The sequence below is a fragment of the Chelon labrosus genome (assembly GCF_963514085.1).
Source record: "Chelon labrosus genome assembly, chromosome: 12".
In the NCBI taxonomy this organism is placed as follows: Eukaryota; Metazoa; Chordata; class Actinopteri; order Mugiliformes; family Mugilidae; genus Chelon; species Chelon labrosus.
The window spans coordinates 12,441,497-12,462,716 of record NC_140345.1 but is presented as its reverse complement, the minus strand read 5'-3'; the positions used below and the strand labels follow the sequence as shown (position 1 = coordinate 12,462,716).

General features: G+C 44.1%; 1 protein-coding gene across 2 annotated transcripts in view; it reads right to left on the bottom strand.

Annotated features, from left to right (window-relative positions):
* creb5b (cAMP responsive element binding protein 5b) overlaps positions 1 to 21,220 on the bottom strand; it is a gene marked incomplete at its 3' end in the record, with an annotated part of 37,741 nt that overhangs the window by 4,941 nt on the left and 11,580 nt on the right. For both annotated transcript variants that reach the window (XM_084556770.1, XM_084556769.1), the window contains 4 exons: positions 19,996 to 20,117; positions 18,535 to 18,692; positions 9,357 to 9,483; positions 7,955 to 8,065 (listed from right to left, as the gene is read on the bottom strand). In XM_084556770.1, coding sequence (XP_084412896.1) covers positions 7,955 to 8,065; positions 9,357 to 9,483; positions 18,535 to 18,692; positions 19,996 to 20,117 — 518 coding nt within the window. The remainder of the gene's footprint in view (positions 1 to 7,954; positions 8,066 to 9,356; positions 9,484 to 18,534; positions 18,693 to 19,995; positions 20,118 to 21,220) is intronic.

Below are 21,220 nucleotides of genomic sequence, written 5' to 3'. Positions count from 1 at the left end.
AACAGAGACTTATTGAGGGTAAGAAGCAGAACTGTGAAGCCTCTAACTTGCTTTAATGTTATTATTAATATCAGATGAATCAGTTACATTCAGTATATGCTGTAAGGTTTTGCACTGACTAGCTATAAATGTGCAGAAATAACAAACAGCTAGTTGATATGCAGCTAAAACAGAAAATTGATTTGAAATGCTTACAGATAAATCATGATCAGCGATGTTGACAAGGACATCTTCTCTGAATCACAGGATGAATTCTGAGGCTGACAGCCCTAACTAAACACCTTCCTTTAAACCTTCAGCTTGCCCGTATGCACCAGAGAGGTGAGGCCAACCCTCTTGTGAAAGAGAAAACCAATCAGGAGATGACTTGCTCCTGCCACTCAAAGAGCAGGCAGTCACCTGAAATGAGCAGAAGCCAAGGGAGTCTGCTGGCTGCCTGTCTACCTCCGTGCTCTGTTTTTATAACCCATGCAAAGTTGCCTGTCTGTGGGTAACGTGTGCATCTGGAGTCGCCCGAGCTCAACCAGGCACCCGGGAGAGAAGGGACAGAAAGAGTGAAAGGGAGGTGAAGGGCGGGGGGGGCATTGAGAGAGAGGGGAAGCGATTAGGCGGATTCTTGTGTCTCTTCCCCACACACCATCAGCCCAAGACAGCAAACGCTCATTTATCAGTGTCTCTGGGAGCTGTCCATCTGGCAGTACAGCACTATCTGTTTATTAATTGAATTAGCCTGCATGCAAAGAGGCCAGAGAGTGTCAGAATACAGAGACAGGTCAAGGAGCTCAGGGGTACAGATTGTTAAGACGAAGCCCAAAGTAATCAAATTGAATGACATTTGAACCTATGTCGAACCAAGACAGAATATATATCTTATATAAAAACTGATCCAAGATATGAAGAAACATTGAGCAAGAAAAGACAACAGAAAGGTACCAACACACTCCGCTCAAGCCAAACTCAAACTTGTTTCATGGTCTACTCTTTAAATGAATGATGACAGAACCCTCACAGTTCATGGATACAAATTTACTCGAATAAAACTGCTTTTCAGTCACGTAGTTTGAACTGCACACAACATTTAAACAACGTTTAAAAAAAAAGCCACAGTTCACGCCATGTTACAAGAGAAACCCTTACCGTGTTTCAAGCCTGCTCCTAAAGCTATCTCTGCACAAGTGGCTGCTTCTGCTCCATCTGAAGTTGGGACACAGCTCAGTTAAACCCTGCTCAGCCAAACTTTAAGTCTTTGTATCCTCCAACCACAGTGACGCAACTGCAGGACGTTAGCAGCGTGATGATGAGCAGGCTGTGATTCTCAAACACCTTCATCAGCTTCCTAATGACTCTTTAACACATGGTTGTATTTCTCCAGACTCCGCTAAGCACAAGAACTTAACCACTATGTGCATTTTGCTCTAATAACACACACATACATATACGTTTCTCCTGCAGCAACATGGCTGCCACAGAAAACAGTCATTAAACCGGTGCAGGTGTTAGCCTGTGGCAGAACAGAGCGCTCACAGATGGGATGGCATTGAGCCTATCCTACCACTGTCTGCCCTGCTGTTGTTGGAAGATGAAAAAGCACAGCAAAGACACAACGGAAAGATGAGGTCTTTGCAACGCCATAAGGACATGGCCAGCTCCTACCACAATCATTTCAGTATCATACAGTATATGCATTTGACACTAGATTTCATACATTCTTACAGAGCACTGAGAGTAGTAGCAGTATTGATTTTCTACTGTTGAAGTACCATCCCTGATTCAGCCATCTTTTGCCCAGAAGGGAAGCTATCTCCTCTCAGACCTTTGCCCCCTGACCTCTCCACTCCCACTCCCTTTTTTTAGGCCTCTCTCATTTATGTGGTTTCACAGGTGATCACCCATTAATGATATTTATTAATGGCTGCTTCCTCTCTGACACGCCGGACTTTGAGTGATGTCCCTGTGAGTGCTCTGGGCACGTCCTGAGAACACACTCAGGTTTCTCCTCTCCAGATGACTTCATATCTATTAACCCTGGGTGGAGAAAGAAAGAGCACGGAGCAGGTACAAAGGGAGACCACGCCTGCCTAAGGATAGGTAAATCAAACTCAGTGAGGTCGGGGTGAGCACTTTTATTCCCCTTAAAAGTGGAGCAGTGTACTATCAGGGGACCTGTGGCCCTCTGGCGCCTTACAGCAGGTTAGAAAGATTTAACCAGTCTGTGGAGTCATAGTTTAACTGCAAAAAGAGCAAAGTTTCAAATGGAGATCTTCCGCTTCCCATTAAAGCGTCCGCAGAGAAACATTAAAGCTTCTGTCTGTCGCTGTCAGCTTTTTGTTAACACAAGACCAGCACAGTGGTCCCGTGTAAGAACACAGCATTTCTAATTGCATAATATATCATAGCTGTAACTTTCCTGGCCGTATTTTATGTGAGCCCAGGCCTCCTAACTCACACTCTAAACCCAACATGGGTTCACCATCTGCAGTTGAAAGCAGTAGTCTGGCTGTGCTGCTTTGCCAAGCACTCAGAGGATCCTGTTCCATCCTCCTCATCTCCACCACCACCATTACCCACCAGTGCCTGCCTGCAAAACCCACTCTGTCCCCTAAAACTCCACACCCCCATTAGTTCAATTTTATTAGATTTCCCTCTCGCCCAGAGAGGCAGTAACATCCCCCCTTCTCTTTCTCTCTCTCACACACACACCTCTTCCCTGTTCCTCCTCCCCCTCTCCCTCTGCTTGCCAAGAGCTGGGGACTGTTAAACTGATTTCCTCAGGGAACGGTGAGGCAGACAGTCTGATGGGAGCGCTGGGCTGTAATGTCACCCCCTCTCTCCTCTCTCAGGTTCTGGGCCAAGCTGATCAGAGCCGAGCAGAACAGAGCTTCCCTGTGGTTCCAGACGCAGACGGGGAGATGGACATAGGCTGTCTGTTCTGCCAGGGCCAGACGCTCTGGTGGTGCTCGGAGGAACCGTGGCGGTATGGGCGCAGCAAGACACACGCCCACTGAGGAGCATGCTCCAAAGCATGCGCTCATACTCTTGGCAGCTTCTGCACCCTGTCAAGTTAATGGATGGGCCTCTGACTCCAGCCTGCATATCCCCACTGTTCCCTCTCTTGTAAAGCCTTGCTCGAGTGCAGCCTACATAGTTATCACTACATCCACTGTCACAGTCTTGAATACAGAGAATGCCCCAGAGTGACAAGAGACAGAGCGTGAAGACAGTACTCTCAAGATGTGGCATCAAAATTAAAACTGTGAGGATCTGAGTCAAACATAATTTAGAAACATCAGAGCTCTGTTTGGGCTTAAAAAGACTCTTCCAGTATCTCTCCTAGTGTTTCCTAGTGCTTGTTCTGCAGCATGTTCTTGTTCTACTCTTTTTCAGTATTTTTCGAGACATTTTAACGATCATTTGGATTAGATTCACACATTGTTAAGGCACCCACATGAGATGCTTCTTGTGTTCCAACTTGTAAAAATAAAAAATGCCTAAAAAGCAATCCTTTCAAAGAGAAAGTAAAAGTGGTTCCAAACTGTAACCATTCAAACTTTGTCAGACTCAAAATCTGACCAAACATCCTTTTTAAACCACCAGTCCCGTGATTTGAGGTTCCAGTCCGGCCCGTGCAGCGATGGCAGCAGGTTGAGCCAAGCTTGGCTCCGCTGGAGTCTCGTCCTATTCAAGAGCCCTGAACCGTGACCAAGTGGCCTCCACGCACACCAGCACACCTAAAACAACACGCAGTCGTCCAAAGACAAACAGATGCGGCGACCTGCGCCACCACTGCCGCCCGTGTCCCACATGTAACTAATCAAACGTAAAGACGCCTGAAAAGACCTGAAATGTAAATTCTGACTCTCTGATGAGTCTCTGATGAGTACGCAGCGATATCCCCAATTGTGGTCTGTGTTCAGCGCTAATAAACTGGCGGACATATTGATTCAGCGGCTCCTGCGCTCCAGTCTGTTAAAACCTCTATCCTCCATTGCAATAGACAGAAACATCTTATGTTTACATAAAAAATGCATCCAATACATGTAACCTCTCACTATGTGTCCTGCGTCCCTATTTGTTTGCACATCCCACGTTTATTTAATGACACGTAACTGGTCTTTACCACAAATCATGTGCAAACTCTACCTTCGTGGTTTACTTTAACCGACTTTGTTGGCAGATGTGTTTTGACTTCGAGGACAATGAGTACCAGAGAGCGTGCCAGTGCACTCAAACAAAGCCATATGCACACACAGACGATGAGCATATATACATGTACACTGTATACAGTGCACATACACATAATCCGGAGCTCGCTGTAGCAGTCCGCAGATTCAGCTGTGCTCTTAGCTCACCGTCCGTGCTCAGTGACATCATACCCTCACAATGCCACCATTCATTCAGATGTTGCTTACGGAACCTGGGGTTAGACTCCTATTGTGTGCGCTGCTCCTCCTCACAACAAGAGGTTTAGCCAGAGGTGCTCCCCTACTACGGCGGAAGAAAATGAATGGAAGACGTAATAGATTTACCACGTATGCTAATGGTTTAACTGCTTACAAATGGCTTCATACTGAGCTAATCTCGCAATCAATCACAGCGTTTAAAGGGCAAGAAAACTGAGATGAAATCTGACACTGCTTTGTGAGTTTTACTTTCTTGGCATTTGTGAACAAAATCCACATGGCGCTCTTGGTTCACTGTTTAGGGCAAAACTTGATATTTAGGCCTATTAATTCAAATGCCCGCTACAATACTATAACTATACTGAAGGGCTGGAACAGTAACGGTGGTGTAAATTAAACATAAAACGCGCCACAGTGCACTAGAATTACTTTGATTGTTGGTCGTCCTGTGTGCTATGAAATGTTCCTTTAAGAGAAGCACGTTTTTTCCCTCTCCAAGTAAAAAGGAGCATATTTATAGCATGCCAGGAATTATGTCATCCACCAGTCCAGTGCCAGCTACACAGCCAAGCAGGCTGCAGCAAAAGAACATATAGTATTGTTTACCTCATAAAAAACTCAGCACCTAGCCTGATGCTTAGTGACAAATTTATTGTCCTTAGTAACAATGTAAACAATAGATAATTGGAAGATAACAAATAACACATTTTCATACTCCAGCACCAAACCGTTTCAAGGCCTCTCTGTCTGAAATTAGCAAGCTGGCAGGATGTACGGAATGCATGGAGCTCATTTAAAAAAGACACAAAAACAATGTCCACCACTTTGAAAAGGTCCCACTGAGCTGAGTCATGTGCCGTAGCTGGCATTCAAAGATGTTTTTTAAAATGAGCTTGATAAGGGCTTGTTTGGGTTTTCCCTTCAGAGATGAAAAATGATAGAGAACACCTTTCATCATACAAAGATATCCAACAATGTGAGCATGACAGGAACGTGTGTGTTTATACAGTGTGCCTCTCCACGTGTAGGTATTGTTTGTACTCTTGTTTTTAACCTGTCTCTGTGTGTGTGTCTGTGTGTGTGTGTGTGTGTACGTAAACGTGCGGCTACCTAAGAATGTGTCACTGTGCAAGAAAGACGGCACAGAGATGGAGCAGGCGGTGTGTCTGTTTGTTGTTTTTGCAAGGCCCTGTGGAGAACTGGCCCGGAGTGGTGACGTGATGCCTTGGCCGGCGCGCTGTGGAACTTGGCCTCCTCTCCGCTGCGTTTCCTCCACGCTGTGAGGGTCAACTATCCCACAACCTCCAGCACACAACACTCACCATTCAATTCCCCAGACCACAACAGAGCAAGAGCTCAACCACACCCGGCACCATGAGCACCCAGTCCTTCGCTAGAAGAGAAAAACACTTGAACCAAAACTAATAAAACATTCCAATCTCAGCAAAACTCCCAGACAACAAACTAGAAGCATTAAGGGAAACATACATGTTGATTATTTCGCCATCAGGCTTTGCTGTACCACTTAAACGATGGCACTTAAGGAGAAAATCTAGAGAACAAAGATGGGCACTGATGCAGATAGAGCCTTTGGCCCAGAGAGCACAAACAGAGAGCTTAGAGCGAGATATGAGTCCCCAAGGGGCCACAGCAGTCCTTTGGCTCATTAACTATTTACACCAGAGACAGGCCTCCCTACTGCTCTGGCCCACCACAAAATCAATTAGCCTTCATTAGCCCAGGCTCTGGGCATGCTTTCTCTGACATGGGAGGGATAATCCTGCTACAGATGCCTGCAGTTACCACAAAATATCAAACAATCACAAGCACACCAGTATTGACGTACATGCATGCACACATGGAGGAAGACAAAGGAAACTAGGCCAAGTTTTCACAAAGAATTCTTCTAATAACTTACACTCAATCACTCCGTGGCCCCTTAAAACATCAATACAGTCTCTCGCCTTTCAACTCCCCGGGTCATTCTGCATGTCTATCTATTTCCTTCATGTCTATCAAAGTCCCACTCAATCCGCTTCTCCGCTCTCACAATGTAAACGCTGAGCAGAAGGAGTGCATCCAGGTCCGTTCCTCCGAGGTGTGGGGTTACAGTGCGGAGATTTCCCATTGGCGGAAAGTCAACATGGTTGGGGTAATGCGATTAGAGCCGGATTGAGAACGTCGCAGGGGACACATGGGCCTGATCATGGCCCAGTTATCCGATAGCAAGGCCGTATTTATCGACCTGGCCCGTGCGAGGATATTTCAGACATTAGAGACCCCATCTATGCTTATGAAACCCATGCTGGAGATTGCACCCGGATAACACAATTAGTCTCTCACTTTCTGTCCACAATCGTGGAATTCCATCAGTTGTGTTCAGACATCAGGGAGCAGAATCTCAATTGATTCACATTTGGTTGCTGTGCCTCAAGTCTGAATGGCCAACTAACCAGAAAGTTGCATGGTTAGGGGGCCTGCAGCCATTTAGTGAGTGCATATGTTTATGGGAGGCCTAACAGAGCATTTACAATTCAATTACACAGATAGGAGGAGGAAAAAAAAAGAGTAGGATGTGTCTGGATGACGGCCAGAGGAGAGATAAGCCTAATACACTAATATTGTGTTACCCTAGTGTGTTACCATAGGAACAGTAGAAGAGATTCAAAAGACTACAAAGACGATCAATCTTGAGAGAGCAGGAGGAAGAGGGAGAATTAAATGCCCTGGGACTGCTCCCACTCTCCTCTATCAGAGCAATAACTCTTCTAATGACCTCTGCTACCTCCTCTCTCTCCCTCTCTCCCTGTCTCTCTTTCTCTACAATATGTTTCTCTCCAGTAAACTCGCCTATCTATAAACCTTTCCAAAACACAAAGAGCAGCCAAAGCCTTTCATTATGGTTTGTGATTTTTTTTTAAAAATTTTTTTTGATGTCTAAGTCCTAACTCTCTAGTCATTTATTTTGAAAACAAAGGTTGGCGCTTGGTCATATTACCACAGTATTAATCAATTCATATATTTTTTAGTGTAACCATTTCACATTGATCAAGGTTGCAGGTATTAGTACTATTATGCAAAGTCAAGAACAAAGTGGAATACCCTTTCTGTAGAGCTTTTTCTTCTGTCAGTCTTAAACCTGTCTCCTTTTGGGCTTTCTCCTCTCTCAGCTCATTCCCTTTGCTATAACTGCCTGCTTTGTGAAGGATGAGGTCATTTGATTTTTTCCCTGCTGTGTTAAACCAGTGCTAACAAGTTGCAGGACCTACAGAAAATGTTCTGTACATTAAGATATACATCAGGCAGTCGGTGGGCAGTGGAGCCACAACCACATAAAGGGCCCATTATTCCAGCCAGAGTCTCCAGTGCTGCACTGGCAGGTTCAGACACAGCTTTGATTACACACCAAATGATGAAATCCACACAGGCCTAAGAGTACAGCTTTGCTGGCACCGTCCAGTGGAAAAGAAAGTTGCAACACTTTGAGCTTGCGTGTGTGCTTTTGTGTATATGTGTGCATATATGTGTCCATGCGTATACTTGTGTATACTCACCAGCTTGGCTTCTGAGTGCATGGAGGGAATGTGAGTGGAGGAGCAGGAGCTGCTGTGGGCGGGGCTTTGCATGCCCATCATATTGGAGCCCATGGACATTTGTCTCTCCATCTGAAGATTCCAACAACATGGGAACAGTGTTAAACAGTCGTAGATATACAAATATTATTTAGTTTGCATACAAGTTGTATCACTAAGTATTGAATCTTACACTATCCATCCTCTTTGTGCAGATTTTTCACGTCAGCATGAGATGCCATCACTGCTTACACAAACAAAGCTTTAGCATTTAAAGTGTGAGACTTATCTTCCCACCCAGCAGACTATGGGAGATGAGATGAGAGCGCACGAGAGCCTGATTTCACATGACAGGCTGCCCTGTGCACAGCTCTGTGTGATGATAACAGGAGCTGACCTAAAACAGGAAACCAGCACGGAGGGACTTAACACAGGAAGCTCGTGCAACACGGGTATGCGTGTTTCTGATAATAGTGTGATGAGTGTCTGCCAGACAAAAAAACCTTAGCCATTCTAGCTGCAGGATGCATTAATATGGTCAATGAGGTGTGAGTTTTAATTGTGCAAATGCATTTGAGTCTGTCTGTCTGTCTGTCTGTCTGTATGTGCTTACTGTCTGACCATGGTCATGTCTCACAGCTGAGACTTGAATGTGTCACCTGCGCGAGGTGATAATGTGAGTAGAGGTCACCGTGCAGTATACGCAGGAAAGAAGAAACCTTTGTTTGAGCGTTTGCATGCGTATATGTGTGCGTGAGCTGACGTGGCCTCCCAGCTGCTTAACCCTGGCTGGTGTGGTGGTCTTCATAAGAAACGGCCCCTCTCTACCCCCCTTTTGCCGGACCCCCTCGCCCTCCTCTCTTCTGGGTCCACAGAGACTCAGGTCTAGAACCTGACACACAACCTTAATTGCGGTAAGTGTGTTTTGTGTAAAAATATCACCCAAACCTGCACCCCTTTCCTGAACCGTCAATCTTCCCCAAAATCGCTTAGCTCTTAATTTAATAAACATGGGAGGGATTTTTCTACACCATAAACACGGGCAGTCTTATGTTACACTGAGAACATATGTTATATCATTAGAATCCTTCTCTGCCTTGTTATCATGTCTTGTTACACAATGCGCCTCTTCTAAATCTGTTTGGCTTAATCACAATAAAGTTTATATTTGAAACGCGCAGGAACAATCATTCACTTCTACAGGAGATGACGACCGTGATTACTGCGCCTAAGTCATTTTAACGGTGACAGAAAACATCCCAAACTGCAAACCTACGTAGTTCATGTGCAGCCAGAATGTACAGTAGACTGTCATCACACCAATGACTGATTCTGCTTCTGTGTGTGAGAGCGAATATGCTCTGTAATCCGTTGTGGTACTCACAGGCATCAGCACAGCAGAGGAGCCAGGCATGGTTGGGTCTGGCAGAGTTCCAGGCATGGAGGCTGGCAGAGGCTGTCTCTGTCTGTTTCGTAGGTGCAGTAGCGAGGACAGAGATCCAGGGACGGGCCTGAAAGGACACACAACAACGCACAACAAATATCAGATTTTGCACTGTTATTCTTTGTTTTGACACCAAACCTGTCCTTTAAAATTAAAAACTTCTCCGTGAGCTTTAAGGTACAAAAGAGAAAATATTTCTGATCACACCGAAGGGAGTTTTCAATGGACCCCCAACACTTCCTAAAACAAAGTCCCAGAGAGGGGAATTATCCAAACTATTTTTTTAATGTTTCTGGTGTGAAGTGTAGTTCATCACAATCACTTCACGAATGTGTGTGTTGGCTACGGCACCATGTTCGAAGGAGAGTCTTGGGAAAGAACATTACACTGACAAGAACTATTCTGCCCTATTGTAATTTAACAAAGTTAGATTGCTAAATACATCTGCTCTTGCATCTTGAAAGCAATGCAACAGATTTCACATCTGTGTTATTTCCAACAACAGTTTTCCCCAACTTGTTTTGCCTTCGATTCTTCATGATTCGGCAGCTCAGAATAAAAAATACCAAAAAAATAAATAAAAAAACAACGGCATGCTGCTGCGTGTACTCATGCTGAACTTTAAGTTCATCTCTGTAGTCTTTGGGTGAACTTTGCAAAAGTACAGTCTGTGAAGTGCAATGCATGAGTAATAATGTGAGTGATGATAAATGAATAATATTTGTCATAACAACCGAATGAGATGTGCAGGACCGAAGTGGAAGCCCTGTGGGGAAAATCTCCTTCAGTGACCACAAAAGCGCGCGCGGACCAACAGGCTTATCCACACTCACGGCCACATCAATAAATCACATGTACAAAGACCCCGGCTAAGCTTTAACTATTGACAGCAGTCCTGTCTCAGTGACTGGCCCGGGACTGTAGCCATCCAAACACTCGGACCACTACATCTGCACACGGTGACATCATTTAAACAACTGCCACCAAATCCGTGCTTGTAAGAACACCAACTCCCAGCTGCAGGGCGCCGCTACACCCACACACATGCAGTAACTATTTAATTCCTTCAGCCAGAAAAACAGTGTTGACTACATGATTCTTTAATAACCTGCCACAGAAGAATCAATAACTCTCCAGTTATCAGTATCATCAGGGTGAATGCTGCCACTCACCAGTCAATAAAGCTCCATTTCCTCAAGCATTTAGAAATTAGGGCAAACAAGAAGCATTTGACCACATCATGGCCTGGATTACCGTAATAGTGAGCAGTGAAGGACTGACGGCCAAATGGAGGGGGGGTACCAGAGCAAACGGTCCCCCACCTGAATAAATACCTGTATTTTTCCAGACCTAAATATGTGCATTTACTCTCCAGACATTTTAGATTGCTCCATACACACAGGACCATTACCATCCTGACTGTGTGTCATTCCTGTCTAACATCCCAATTTATCACAATCACACTCGTTTAACAGCACGTATGACATCTGAACAACACCGCGAATCCAAACATTTCCACATGGGAAAAGTCATGAAAGTAAAATGAGGTATGCAGTGCAGCTACGCACTACATCAACACAGTTTCACTCAACGTTTGGACTCTGCCAGCATTCGAGGGGATGAAATAAGAGTCACGTGGCAGTGACACGCTGTTATTTTTGTAGATAAAAACAGTTTTTCTGGATTTTTATCCCCATGTAATGACTGCCTGATGATTCGTTTCACATTGTTAATGAGTTTTTAAAGGTGATTTATTTTGTTATTGCTTCAAACTGAGAGCGAAAATAAATTGTATCTGTGAAAAACTCACATTTCAACCTAACGGCCTCAATATAACTGGCTGATTCACAGTTAGTTTTCCTCCTTGTGTCTTCCCGGTCATTTAAATAATTGGTGCTTTATATAATTACTACTTTTTTATATTCATACGTATATAATAATGATTTTGTTCACGCTTGACCCATGGAGAAGAGTTGCTTAGAGTTGCAGTGCTTAGTCTACCAGTGGCAGACAGATAATAAACAAAACAAAGTCAAAAAGCACTGGACACAGCACAGTCTCTCAGCTCTCACTTTCCCGAGAAGAAAGGCTCCTTTGAAGCCTGTGGTACAGGTTGTACTTCTGCACCTGTCTGTTAGTAATGCTAACGCGAACACTGTGTCCGTCACCACGACACACATCAAAACACAAACCGCTCGACCAGCGGGAGGAAAAACAACACCAACATCTGACAGAGCTTCCTCTGGAGGTTAACACGGTTTTTGGTGCAAACTCGGCTGACAAATAAAGACATTTAACGCCGCAAGAAGCACTGAATGAATTTAGAAAGAGCATGCTAGTTTCCGCTCATTTCTTGATGTGGACGTGACAAATATTTTATTTGAATTCCATTTTCAGTGGCGTTAAAAGATTAGTAAAACAGCAAATGACAAAAATGAGAATATCTGTCCCCTATATTTATATGACCAAATATTTTTTTTCACACTGAACAAAGACTCTTTGTGGTTGAACCTTGTTACAGTTTTTAATACATACATAGAGCATTCAGTGACGAAAATGCGGTGTAAGCATGCTTTAGTAAAATGCATAACTTCAGCTTCAGTTGTCAGGTTTTCTTCTGCCCATATGCGATAAATGATTCTCTCTTTAGGTTTATTTATTTTAGTCATCTTCTGCTTGTTGTGTTCGCAGTTGTCGGCCTCCGAATTCATTACTCACCGGACGGTACAGCATCTTCAAAGTGTTTGCGTCTGAATAAGTGCATTTATCAGTGTGCGAACGTTCATTAAGCTGTGTGTGAACATGTGTGTGTAAGTGAATAATGACAGGCTGTGGCTCCACTGAGGGGATTGATAATAGCCTGGGCTGTGGGCCCCAGGGGAGAGCAGGTAGACACTCTGCAGCCCTGACCCTGCACTCTCACATTACTGAGTGCCTTCCTCTCAGCCCAGCTCTCCTCCACAAACCCCGCCCAAGAACCACCACAGCACCCCCAACCCACCATGACATCATTACTAGACCTTCTTCCCTTCCTGAATTATTCTTTTACTTTTTATATGCTCTCTTGTTGGATAGGCTATTACTCTCAGTTATTCTGATGTTTTTCTTCCGGATGGAGCAGGACTGACAACCCCTCATTGTTCAGTTAACCCCCAATAACTATTTTCTGGACCCCTCACGGTGCACACACCTCACCTCAAGCCTCTCTGAACTTGCTTGCTGCAAATCTTGCAGAATGCACACACTCTAAACTTAACTGTCCCGGTCCCAACAACAGCTCAAGTACTGGGGACTTAAACACAAGGGGCTTGGCTACAATCCAAGAGGAGAGAGAGAAGGAGAGAGAGGGAGAGAGAGGGAGAGAGAGGTGCAGTCAGTCCACTGACTCATATCCTTCCCTTTCTGACTCTGCTCCAGCAATGATGTAATGCTCTTGGCTTTTCGCCCTCCCCCCACCCTGTGCCTGCCTACCCCGAGATTTCGTCCCTCCCTCCTCTCCTCCTCTCACTTTTCCCTCTCTTTCCCTCCTCAACTCGTCCAACATCACTGCGCTCACTCCTCTCTGGGTGAAGTCACTGCAAGCTCTGGGTAGACACAGCAGCTAAAAACTTTTGAACGTAACCAAAACAGCCCAGGGCCAAGTTCCAGACGTTTGGGAGATGGTGGTGCAGTCGCCATGGGAACGGAGGTAAACAGAGAGAGAAACAAGGGCCTCAAACAGCTTGCAGCTGCCTGGCTCTCTGAGTAAACACTACACAGGACCTGCCCCTGATTTACTGCCTTTAATCACTGGTGGGAGGAGAGTGCCATGGGGTTTGGACTGAGGAAATAATACGAATCTGATCAAATAAATCAGCCGTAATGGGTTACGACACAAGCTGACTTTTATTAGCAGGCCAGAGAAGGGATGGATGCTGGGAGGGTGCTTCGCTGGGATGGATCTGGGATTGGGTGTCCTCACATTAGGATGCCTCAAGCTGCGTTAAGCTATGCCAAAGTACAGTTGAGGAATGGTGGTGAATGATACTCTGGGTCAAATTAGCGTAAGCGTTAAGGTATTTATTCACCAAATATGATTCTGTTTTGATTCATCAGGTGACGTTGGCTCATCACAGCTTAACTGAGTTGTCTTTCACTTTCATCAAAAGCATGCCGGTACATTTGTTTCACCGGTGAATCAGAAAAAGTCTCCAGCAACCACTGTGTCATGTTGTTACAAGTTCACCTGGCATCTATCTGCAGCACCTGACTGCTGGTGTAATATCTGGCATTCACTGCCCCTTCCACTTTCAAGAACACAATATCTTTCTCTCTTTTCTTTATTAGCTTGTATGCCCTTTCCTCCTTAACAAACTCTTTCCCTTTTATCCTGCCACCTGATTCCATTCTTCTATGGCAACCTAAACTCTCTGTCTCTTAATCAGTTTTCCATCTTTCCTTTCATAATTTCACATTTTCCCCACATCTTCATTCGCCTGATGCTATTTTTTCACTCTCTCATCAAAACATGATCTACCTTTTCCTTTCCTTGTCCAGACACGTCTTTTATCCTCTCCTCCACCCGACTAACTTCCACCCTAATATGAAACCTCCACATCTGATGCCTCTCTCTCCTACACCCTCCTGATCCCTCATTTCCTCTCCTCCATCTATCTCCTAATACCTTCTTCCTCTCCTCCATCCACCTCTGATCCCATTTTTTTTTTCTGTCCTCTGTCCACCTCTGATCCCCCTCTTCCAAACTTCCCCACGTCGTGATCCCTGCGCTCCCCAAAGCTGTGAGGCACGTCCCTGTGTGTGAGTTGCTCGTGCAGGAGCCTGCATGTGTGGTGGCCCCGGGGCAGGGATGACACAGACCCGCTGGAATGAGAGGGAACAGAGTCTGGGCGTTCCTCTACAAACGCACTATTAAACCCATTGCAGTACACAATGAGCTCATCTTAATTCAGGTCAGATGTACATCCTGCTTTCTCTCTCTCTCTCTCTACTTTTCTCTCTCTTCTTTTTTTGTAACTGATTACACTACTGTATATACATACCTTTGCGTTTCTGTACCTTTAATCTACTTATTTCCCCTTCTGCCTGCCAACTATCTCTACATGCACTAACCTTGCGATTTATACACACATTCTTGACAGTGGAGAAGAATATTTGTGAAGTCGGGGCATGAGGGCAACCTAAGCAGTTTGTAGAGGTCCCACTCTTCTGCAGCCAGGATGGACCTCCCTCCTTATCACAACTTTGTTAATGCAATCTAATCATAAACAATAATAAAAGACGTTTTGTTTAAACTGTGAAGTTCATGAGGTCAAATTTTGTCCGAAGAAAGCCGATAACGCTCGCTCTCTCTCTCTCTCTCTCTCTCTCTCTCTCTCTCTGGTCTCTGGTCGTGCACAGTGCATATAGAAGTCCACACAGTTGTTTTAATACCTGCTTGAGAAAACGTGCTATGCAGTATTTAACAATGTCATATGCAGTGCATCCTTGTGTCAAAACTATCAGCATCAATGTATTAACATTTATTAATTGCTGTACTGCACTATAGGACTACAGAAATGTAATTTGTTTTTAAAAAAAGTCAGTGCAGCACTGAATGTTAAATCAGGTTCAAAATACAGTGACAGGATGCACAGATTGCCTTTACACATGAGTTGCATTTGTTTTTGCATATGTCTGGCTTTGATCATGAACTGATATTATGATCATAACGTATACTGATCAACAAAATGAAATAATGGCAGGTATCACCAACCTACAGTAAATTTTTGACTCTGTGGTCATCAGCTTGCAATCGGCAAATCTCCTTGCAAACATGCAGGAAGTTCACAGTGAATATGTGTTTACCACCTGACGCTCATGAAACCCTACTGTTTGGTCTTCGGAGGCACGAAGACCAAAATCTATTTGTGCTACTTCCCTTAACCCCCCAAGTAGCTGGGCGCCTGAGGTGTGAAATATAATGTGCATTTAAAGCAGCATGGGAAACAAAACCACAAATTGACTTCCTTCAAAGCTCTGCACGATGATGGTACAACCCAAGCTGCACACAATACGCCCAGGGTGGGACATCACCTACGATATACGTATATCTTTAGAGATAAATCCTCTATCTAGAAAAGGGAACAAAGACTCTCTGGCAAACAGACAAGAAAAATAAGAGTTAATGTCACATTTGCACACAAATAAAGAGAAGTAATGACGCACAAAGTTCTCTACTTTGAAAGTCCAGGAAAAAATGTGTTGGTTGGGTGGTTACAAACCAAAACTCCTTGACATCATTAGTCAGTGGTTTTGAGGATTGCACCTTTTAGGTTCACACAGTTTTCTTGCAAATTGCTAATTTAAGCTATGAACCGAACGTCCATGTTGAATGAAAGCACCCGTTTTGCTATAACGACCAGCATTCTGAGAAGTCCTTAAATACTACATCACCATAAATTGATGATTGGATATTTTACCACATCTGTGCTCTAATCACTCCTCACTTAACCCAGCTGTGTTCAGGTTGATTGTGCGATGTAATGGAAAGAAATGGACTGAATTCCTCTACTTCAGCCAAAATAATGCTTTGTGCCCACACCCATCTACGCACAGATCTCCACTTACAAGTCAAAAGGTTGAGGTTTCCAAAAAATGTTGTATCTCCCATGGTTGACTAGTAATGTCCAACGCATTTAACTCTGACATAACTCAGCACCAGATGTTTATAATTGAAAGGCAGAGAGCATTCGGCACTGTTGGACACCGCTTCCCTTTGTATGATAATGATAGCCGTGACATTAAGATCTGCTGGCTGTTCCTTATGCCTGGTTTTAACACTGGTTTGTGTCAGTGCAGCTCCCCACAGACCTTGTTTAAGGACTCAGAGCAAAGGGAGAGAGAGAAAAGGAGAGAGAGAGTGAGGTCCTCAGGTTTCACAGCTGCAGGCCCAGCTCAATTCTAAAGTAAATGGACTCGAGGAAAGCCAATCCTAATTGATTCCAAGCCTCAAAGCTCTTTAGTAAACATTGTGGAGCAATGAAAATGACTTGTTATCCTAATTCATTGGATGCTCACGCCATGCACTCAGAAGAGTTGAGGAACAAACTGGGGAAGCAGATGGAAGTGAGATTAAACTGATTTTGTTTGGTGATTTTGTCTCATTTAAAGACATATTCACCGCAGAGCTCCTTAAAGTGTGTCAAGATTATAAGATTTATAGGCCTACAATGATCACATACTAAAACATTACCATACTTACCAGGGATAACTGTTTTTTAAATGTCTCTTTTGTAATGATTAAAATGTAATGCAAACGTTTGCACGGTCTTTTCTTAACAAATACACAGCAAATCAAAACATACTGATGCCTTCAGTTGTGGTCGTTTAATGCGATTACTTAAACATGCAGTATGTGATAGGGAAGCACTGACACTATATCAGGACAGAGCTCGGCTAGCCTCTGAGATGTCCAGCGTAGGAGCGTAGGAAGTTCCAGGATCGTAGGAAGTTCCTGTGGAGGGACCCGGTGCACGGAGACTTTGGTTAGCACTAATGGCTTCCTGTGGAAGCACTGCTTTACAGTGGAGGGGTTTCCTCAGCCCATTTTCCTGCTGATGTGAACATTTCCAGATCGGTTTTCTCTCGTGTGAATTTACTCATGTTATTCATGTGTCAGGATTCCACCGTCCCAGTAAACAAGTGACGATTCTGCAGTTTCAGCACATACAACTGCTGTTCAGCGGTTGCCTCAAATAATGTGTGACAGATAACTGGAGCTGGGTCTTCGGTTCAATTATGTGGCCTCCAACCACCACCACATGGCATACCAGCTCTGATTTTAAAATCATGTGTTTTAATGGCAGTGAGATATTACGCCACCAGTCTCTCTGACCAAATCGGGGAAAGCTTTGTGAGCACGAAGAGCTGTGAAGTGGTAAGTCTGTGCTTTAGTGAGGTACAGAGTTTATATTGACAGGTAAAGTCAGGTGAAGCAGTCCCAGCAAAGTCTCTGTTACTGGCAGTGATTGCTGCTCCTCCAAGGGGATGAAATTCCATCCCTGTCCTTGACAAAGAGCCTGATGGGGTGTCAGTCAGGCTTAGTGATGGGCCTCCCATCCAATATTCACTAGCTCCCCAAGCTGTAAATCTACACAGCACAACCTCGACACAGGCCCAGCCCAAGCCAACACTGAGCCATCTCGTTGTCTGACTAGCTTGCCACAGGCCTAGTTTACAGTAACAAAGCCCTGGCACAAGTCTGAAGGTGGTTGGGGTTATGGAATAGGGAACAAATGAGGTCAGTGGGGTGTCCTCATAGTGGGAAATGTGTATAAATGTGTGTAAAAATTATTATTTTACTGATAAATATATACAAAATGAATTTGGCTCAGAGAGCTTATAGCCCGTAACAGGTGGCAGAATTGATAAGCTCCATACCCCACACAGCCTCACTGCAGAAAGGGGTCATCAGTACAGGGTCTGATTATGAGTGTGTGAAAAATGTTTTAAAACCTGAAGGGAAGAAATACTTGACCACTAAACATTAATGATAATAATGAAGTAGCACGATTTTAGATAATGTGTTGTCTCTGATTGCGAAGGTACCAGAGAATCTGAGCTCTAAGGTGTCTGACATTCCCATACTCTGAAAAGAACTATTTTAGAGCATGAAATGCTAAACCGTTGTAAAAACGGTCACGGCTGGGGCTTCGACAATGACCTCATCCTGTCCCCTGGGACCCTCTTTTGGCATGCTCTGCTGTGGGACAATACTGAATGAACAGCAAAACATGAATCGCCAAACCCACACACACTGATCCAAATGTAACAAAACACTGACATTACCTCAGAGACAACAAGAGATGACAGCCGGCACGGACACAAAGGGACCAGGCTGAGCCTTAGGCTGTCACTCTAACAGGGGCACACTTGAGGTGAGAGGATACACTCTCGTCACTGCACGTTAGATAATTTTCAGTCTGTCAGCAATTCTCGGCGGTTCCTCTACCCCATAGTAACAAAACCGAAATGAACATATATGAAAGAGATAAAAAAAATAACATGTGTTGCAAGTCTAATAAAACCTACATTTGTACCTGTTAACCATAAGATTAATTTAGCTTTGTGGCTCACTCACCCTATCTGTCTATTCGTGGATGGAGCCTGAGTGATGACGGAGCTGGACTGAGGAGAAGGCAGAGCCTGCTGGATCACTATGCTGGTGTCATGATTCCCCATCCGTGAGTGGGACTGCTGGTGCTGGCCTTGGCCTGCCTGGCCATGCAGTGAGAGGTTCTGCAAAAGAGGAAGAGATGCAAGCAGAGTATACAAAGTTAGGAATCTGCTGACAGTGTCTGATTCTTCACTATGACTCAAGCATTGCAACTGTTTGGCCTTGGGCTCCATGAGGAAACTATGTAAACCTCATCTACAGGCTTTTCTGAGTTGTTTTGGGGAAACATTGAGAGTCTAACTAGGGCCGGGTTTTAGCAGCACACTTTCTTTTCACCTAACTCAAATTCATGCATGCACCAATACATGTAATGACATAAAACAGCATGCTGATGTTATTTACAATGAGTCAACAATGAAACAACCACCTCTGTAGAAATGATCGAGCACAAAAAGAATAGATGAAATTTGTCTAACATGTAACTGTTTTACATTGATAGAGTCTGTTTTACTTAAGTTTCAATGCTTCCCTGCTTTATCTTTCTTATCGTGCTGCACACTGCCAGAGAGTCTTGCTCTAACTCGCCTCCTGCTGACTTAGCAGAGCCTCCCATCATAAACCACAGAGGCTGGGCAGGCTAGACGTAGATGACCTGAGCACAGGCAAGCTCCAGAGCCAAGCCACCCAGACAACAGCTTAAACTACAGCATGCACTGCACATCTTCCCAGACATTAGATAAGCAGTCTGTCTTGTGGTGATTTGACTAGCACCCATGTTTCTGGTGAAGGTGCCTCAGGGCATATCTATAATGCATAAATGATCACGTCCTTTGTCAAAAGTCAAAGCTTTGTGACTCTGCTCACATGCGAGACTGTCTGGCCAGGCCTTTTATTGTTGCCAAAAAGCTGTCTCAGGGGTCTGTCTTTATTTCTGGGAAGAAATAGGACTCCCTCCCCAAGACATGGTTGGAGAACTTTTTGAAGTTACAGGTGGAGAACCTGATCTCTTTTCTTCTCACCTGTGGTGGATGACAAATCTCCACCTGCTAGACTTGTCTGTCAGTGTTGACAAGACAACAGATGGGGGACATAGAGTGTGGCGTCTGGGGCACAACACCGACTGGATGTGTGAGACATGGGTAAATCAAGCAGAGTCAAAATATGGCAGAAATATCTGAGGTGTATAAACACTTTGTGGTTATTGTTTTTTTTTTTTTAACAACTGAGCAGAGTGTGGTTACCTGAGGTCTAGGTGTTTTTAGCTGGTTAAGAGGGTACTATCATAGATCGTGGGCTGCTGTGAGTGACATCACTGATGATAGCACCTGATAAGTTGACGACCACCTAACCCATGTGGATGGCTGTGGCTTTGGTTTTATCTGTTATTTTTTTCAGCTTAATGCTTTGTTCTCTGCCCTGCAGTACCTGTTTACTGTCTTCTTCTTCCTGGGCTTTGCAAAACTCCTGCTCAATGGAGCAATCCAACTCACTGAACAATCCCACCTCCTCACAGTTCTTCAAGAAACGTGTCGGTGTGGGCGTCTGGTCTGGAAATCAAAGAAAGATTTTACAAGTTTTAGCTATAAAATCAACAACCACTGTTGTTATTAGATTTTATTTGTCAGGCTGTCCTTACTTCACCAGAGAGCAAGAGTAGAAGATATAGTGCCGCATGCAAAACAATGACACTGTGTACATACATATAAATATAGAATGCATTGTACCAGAGCTACGGCAATTTTGCATACACAACGTGACATACAGCATAAAACCAAATATATTTTTGACCACCTGATTTTACAGTGTCTTTCTGTTTGTTTGTGTATATACATACAGTATATGCCTGTATACCTACGTACACGCATACATATATATATTTATTTGACTTATTCATCTATGTGTACCTCAGAAAACACTGTGAGCAAGATAATGGAAATCTGTCAATGATATCATGTACATGGTTGTTAAATAATATGTTTTTAAAAGCATTACTTTAGTTAGTGAGGGAGAGATGCTTCCCTCGACAGCCCCATTTTAGCTGACACAGAACAGATCCCACCTACCGGGTGGGGGTCTCATTTTTTGAGCTCACTCAAGCTGCGGTATTCAACTTGACGTTGTGGGGGGTGCACACAGATCAGGTTTCAGACGGTTGAAGGTGATTTCAGGATCACGATTGTTTCAAGAGCTAAAAGCATACCTCATGGTCTGTTTATCCATTCTGACGCTCGACTGCCATTTCACTAAAAACTTCATTATGAGCTGTGTACCCAAAATACAGCTCTACTTGAGTTATACTTTCCAGTTTTCAGAGATATGATTTATAAAAAAAAACAAGCAATGAAGTAATGTCAGTTTTCCGTTGAGGATATGATGCAATGAAAAGCAGATATAGAAGGAGGTGAGGTTTAGGTCATCAATTGTAGTGCTAAAAGATAAAAAGTAGACAATTTTGGTGTTAGGTGTGGGACGTTACACTGAGTTGGTGGAGCTAAGAGTACAGTATAACCACTGGCCATTTTATTCTGAGTTCAAGGTATCAGTTGTAACTCAGACACCAGGGGAAAAAAGACACCCAGCCTAGAAAAATCTGATCCTGCTGTCCACTGAGTGTAAATAATAAAGAAGACACAATCTCAGTGGTTTGGCT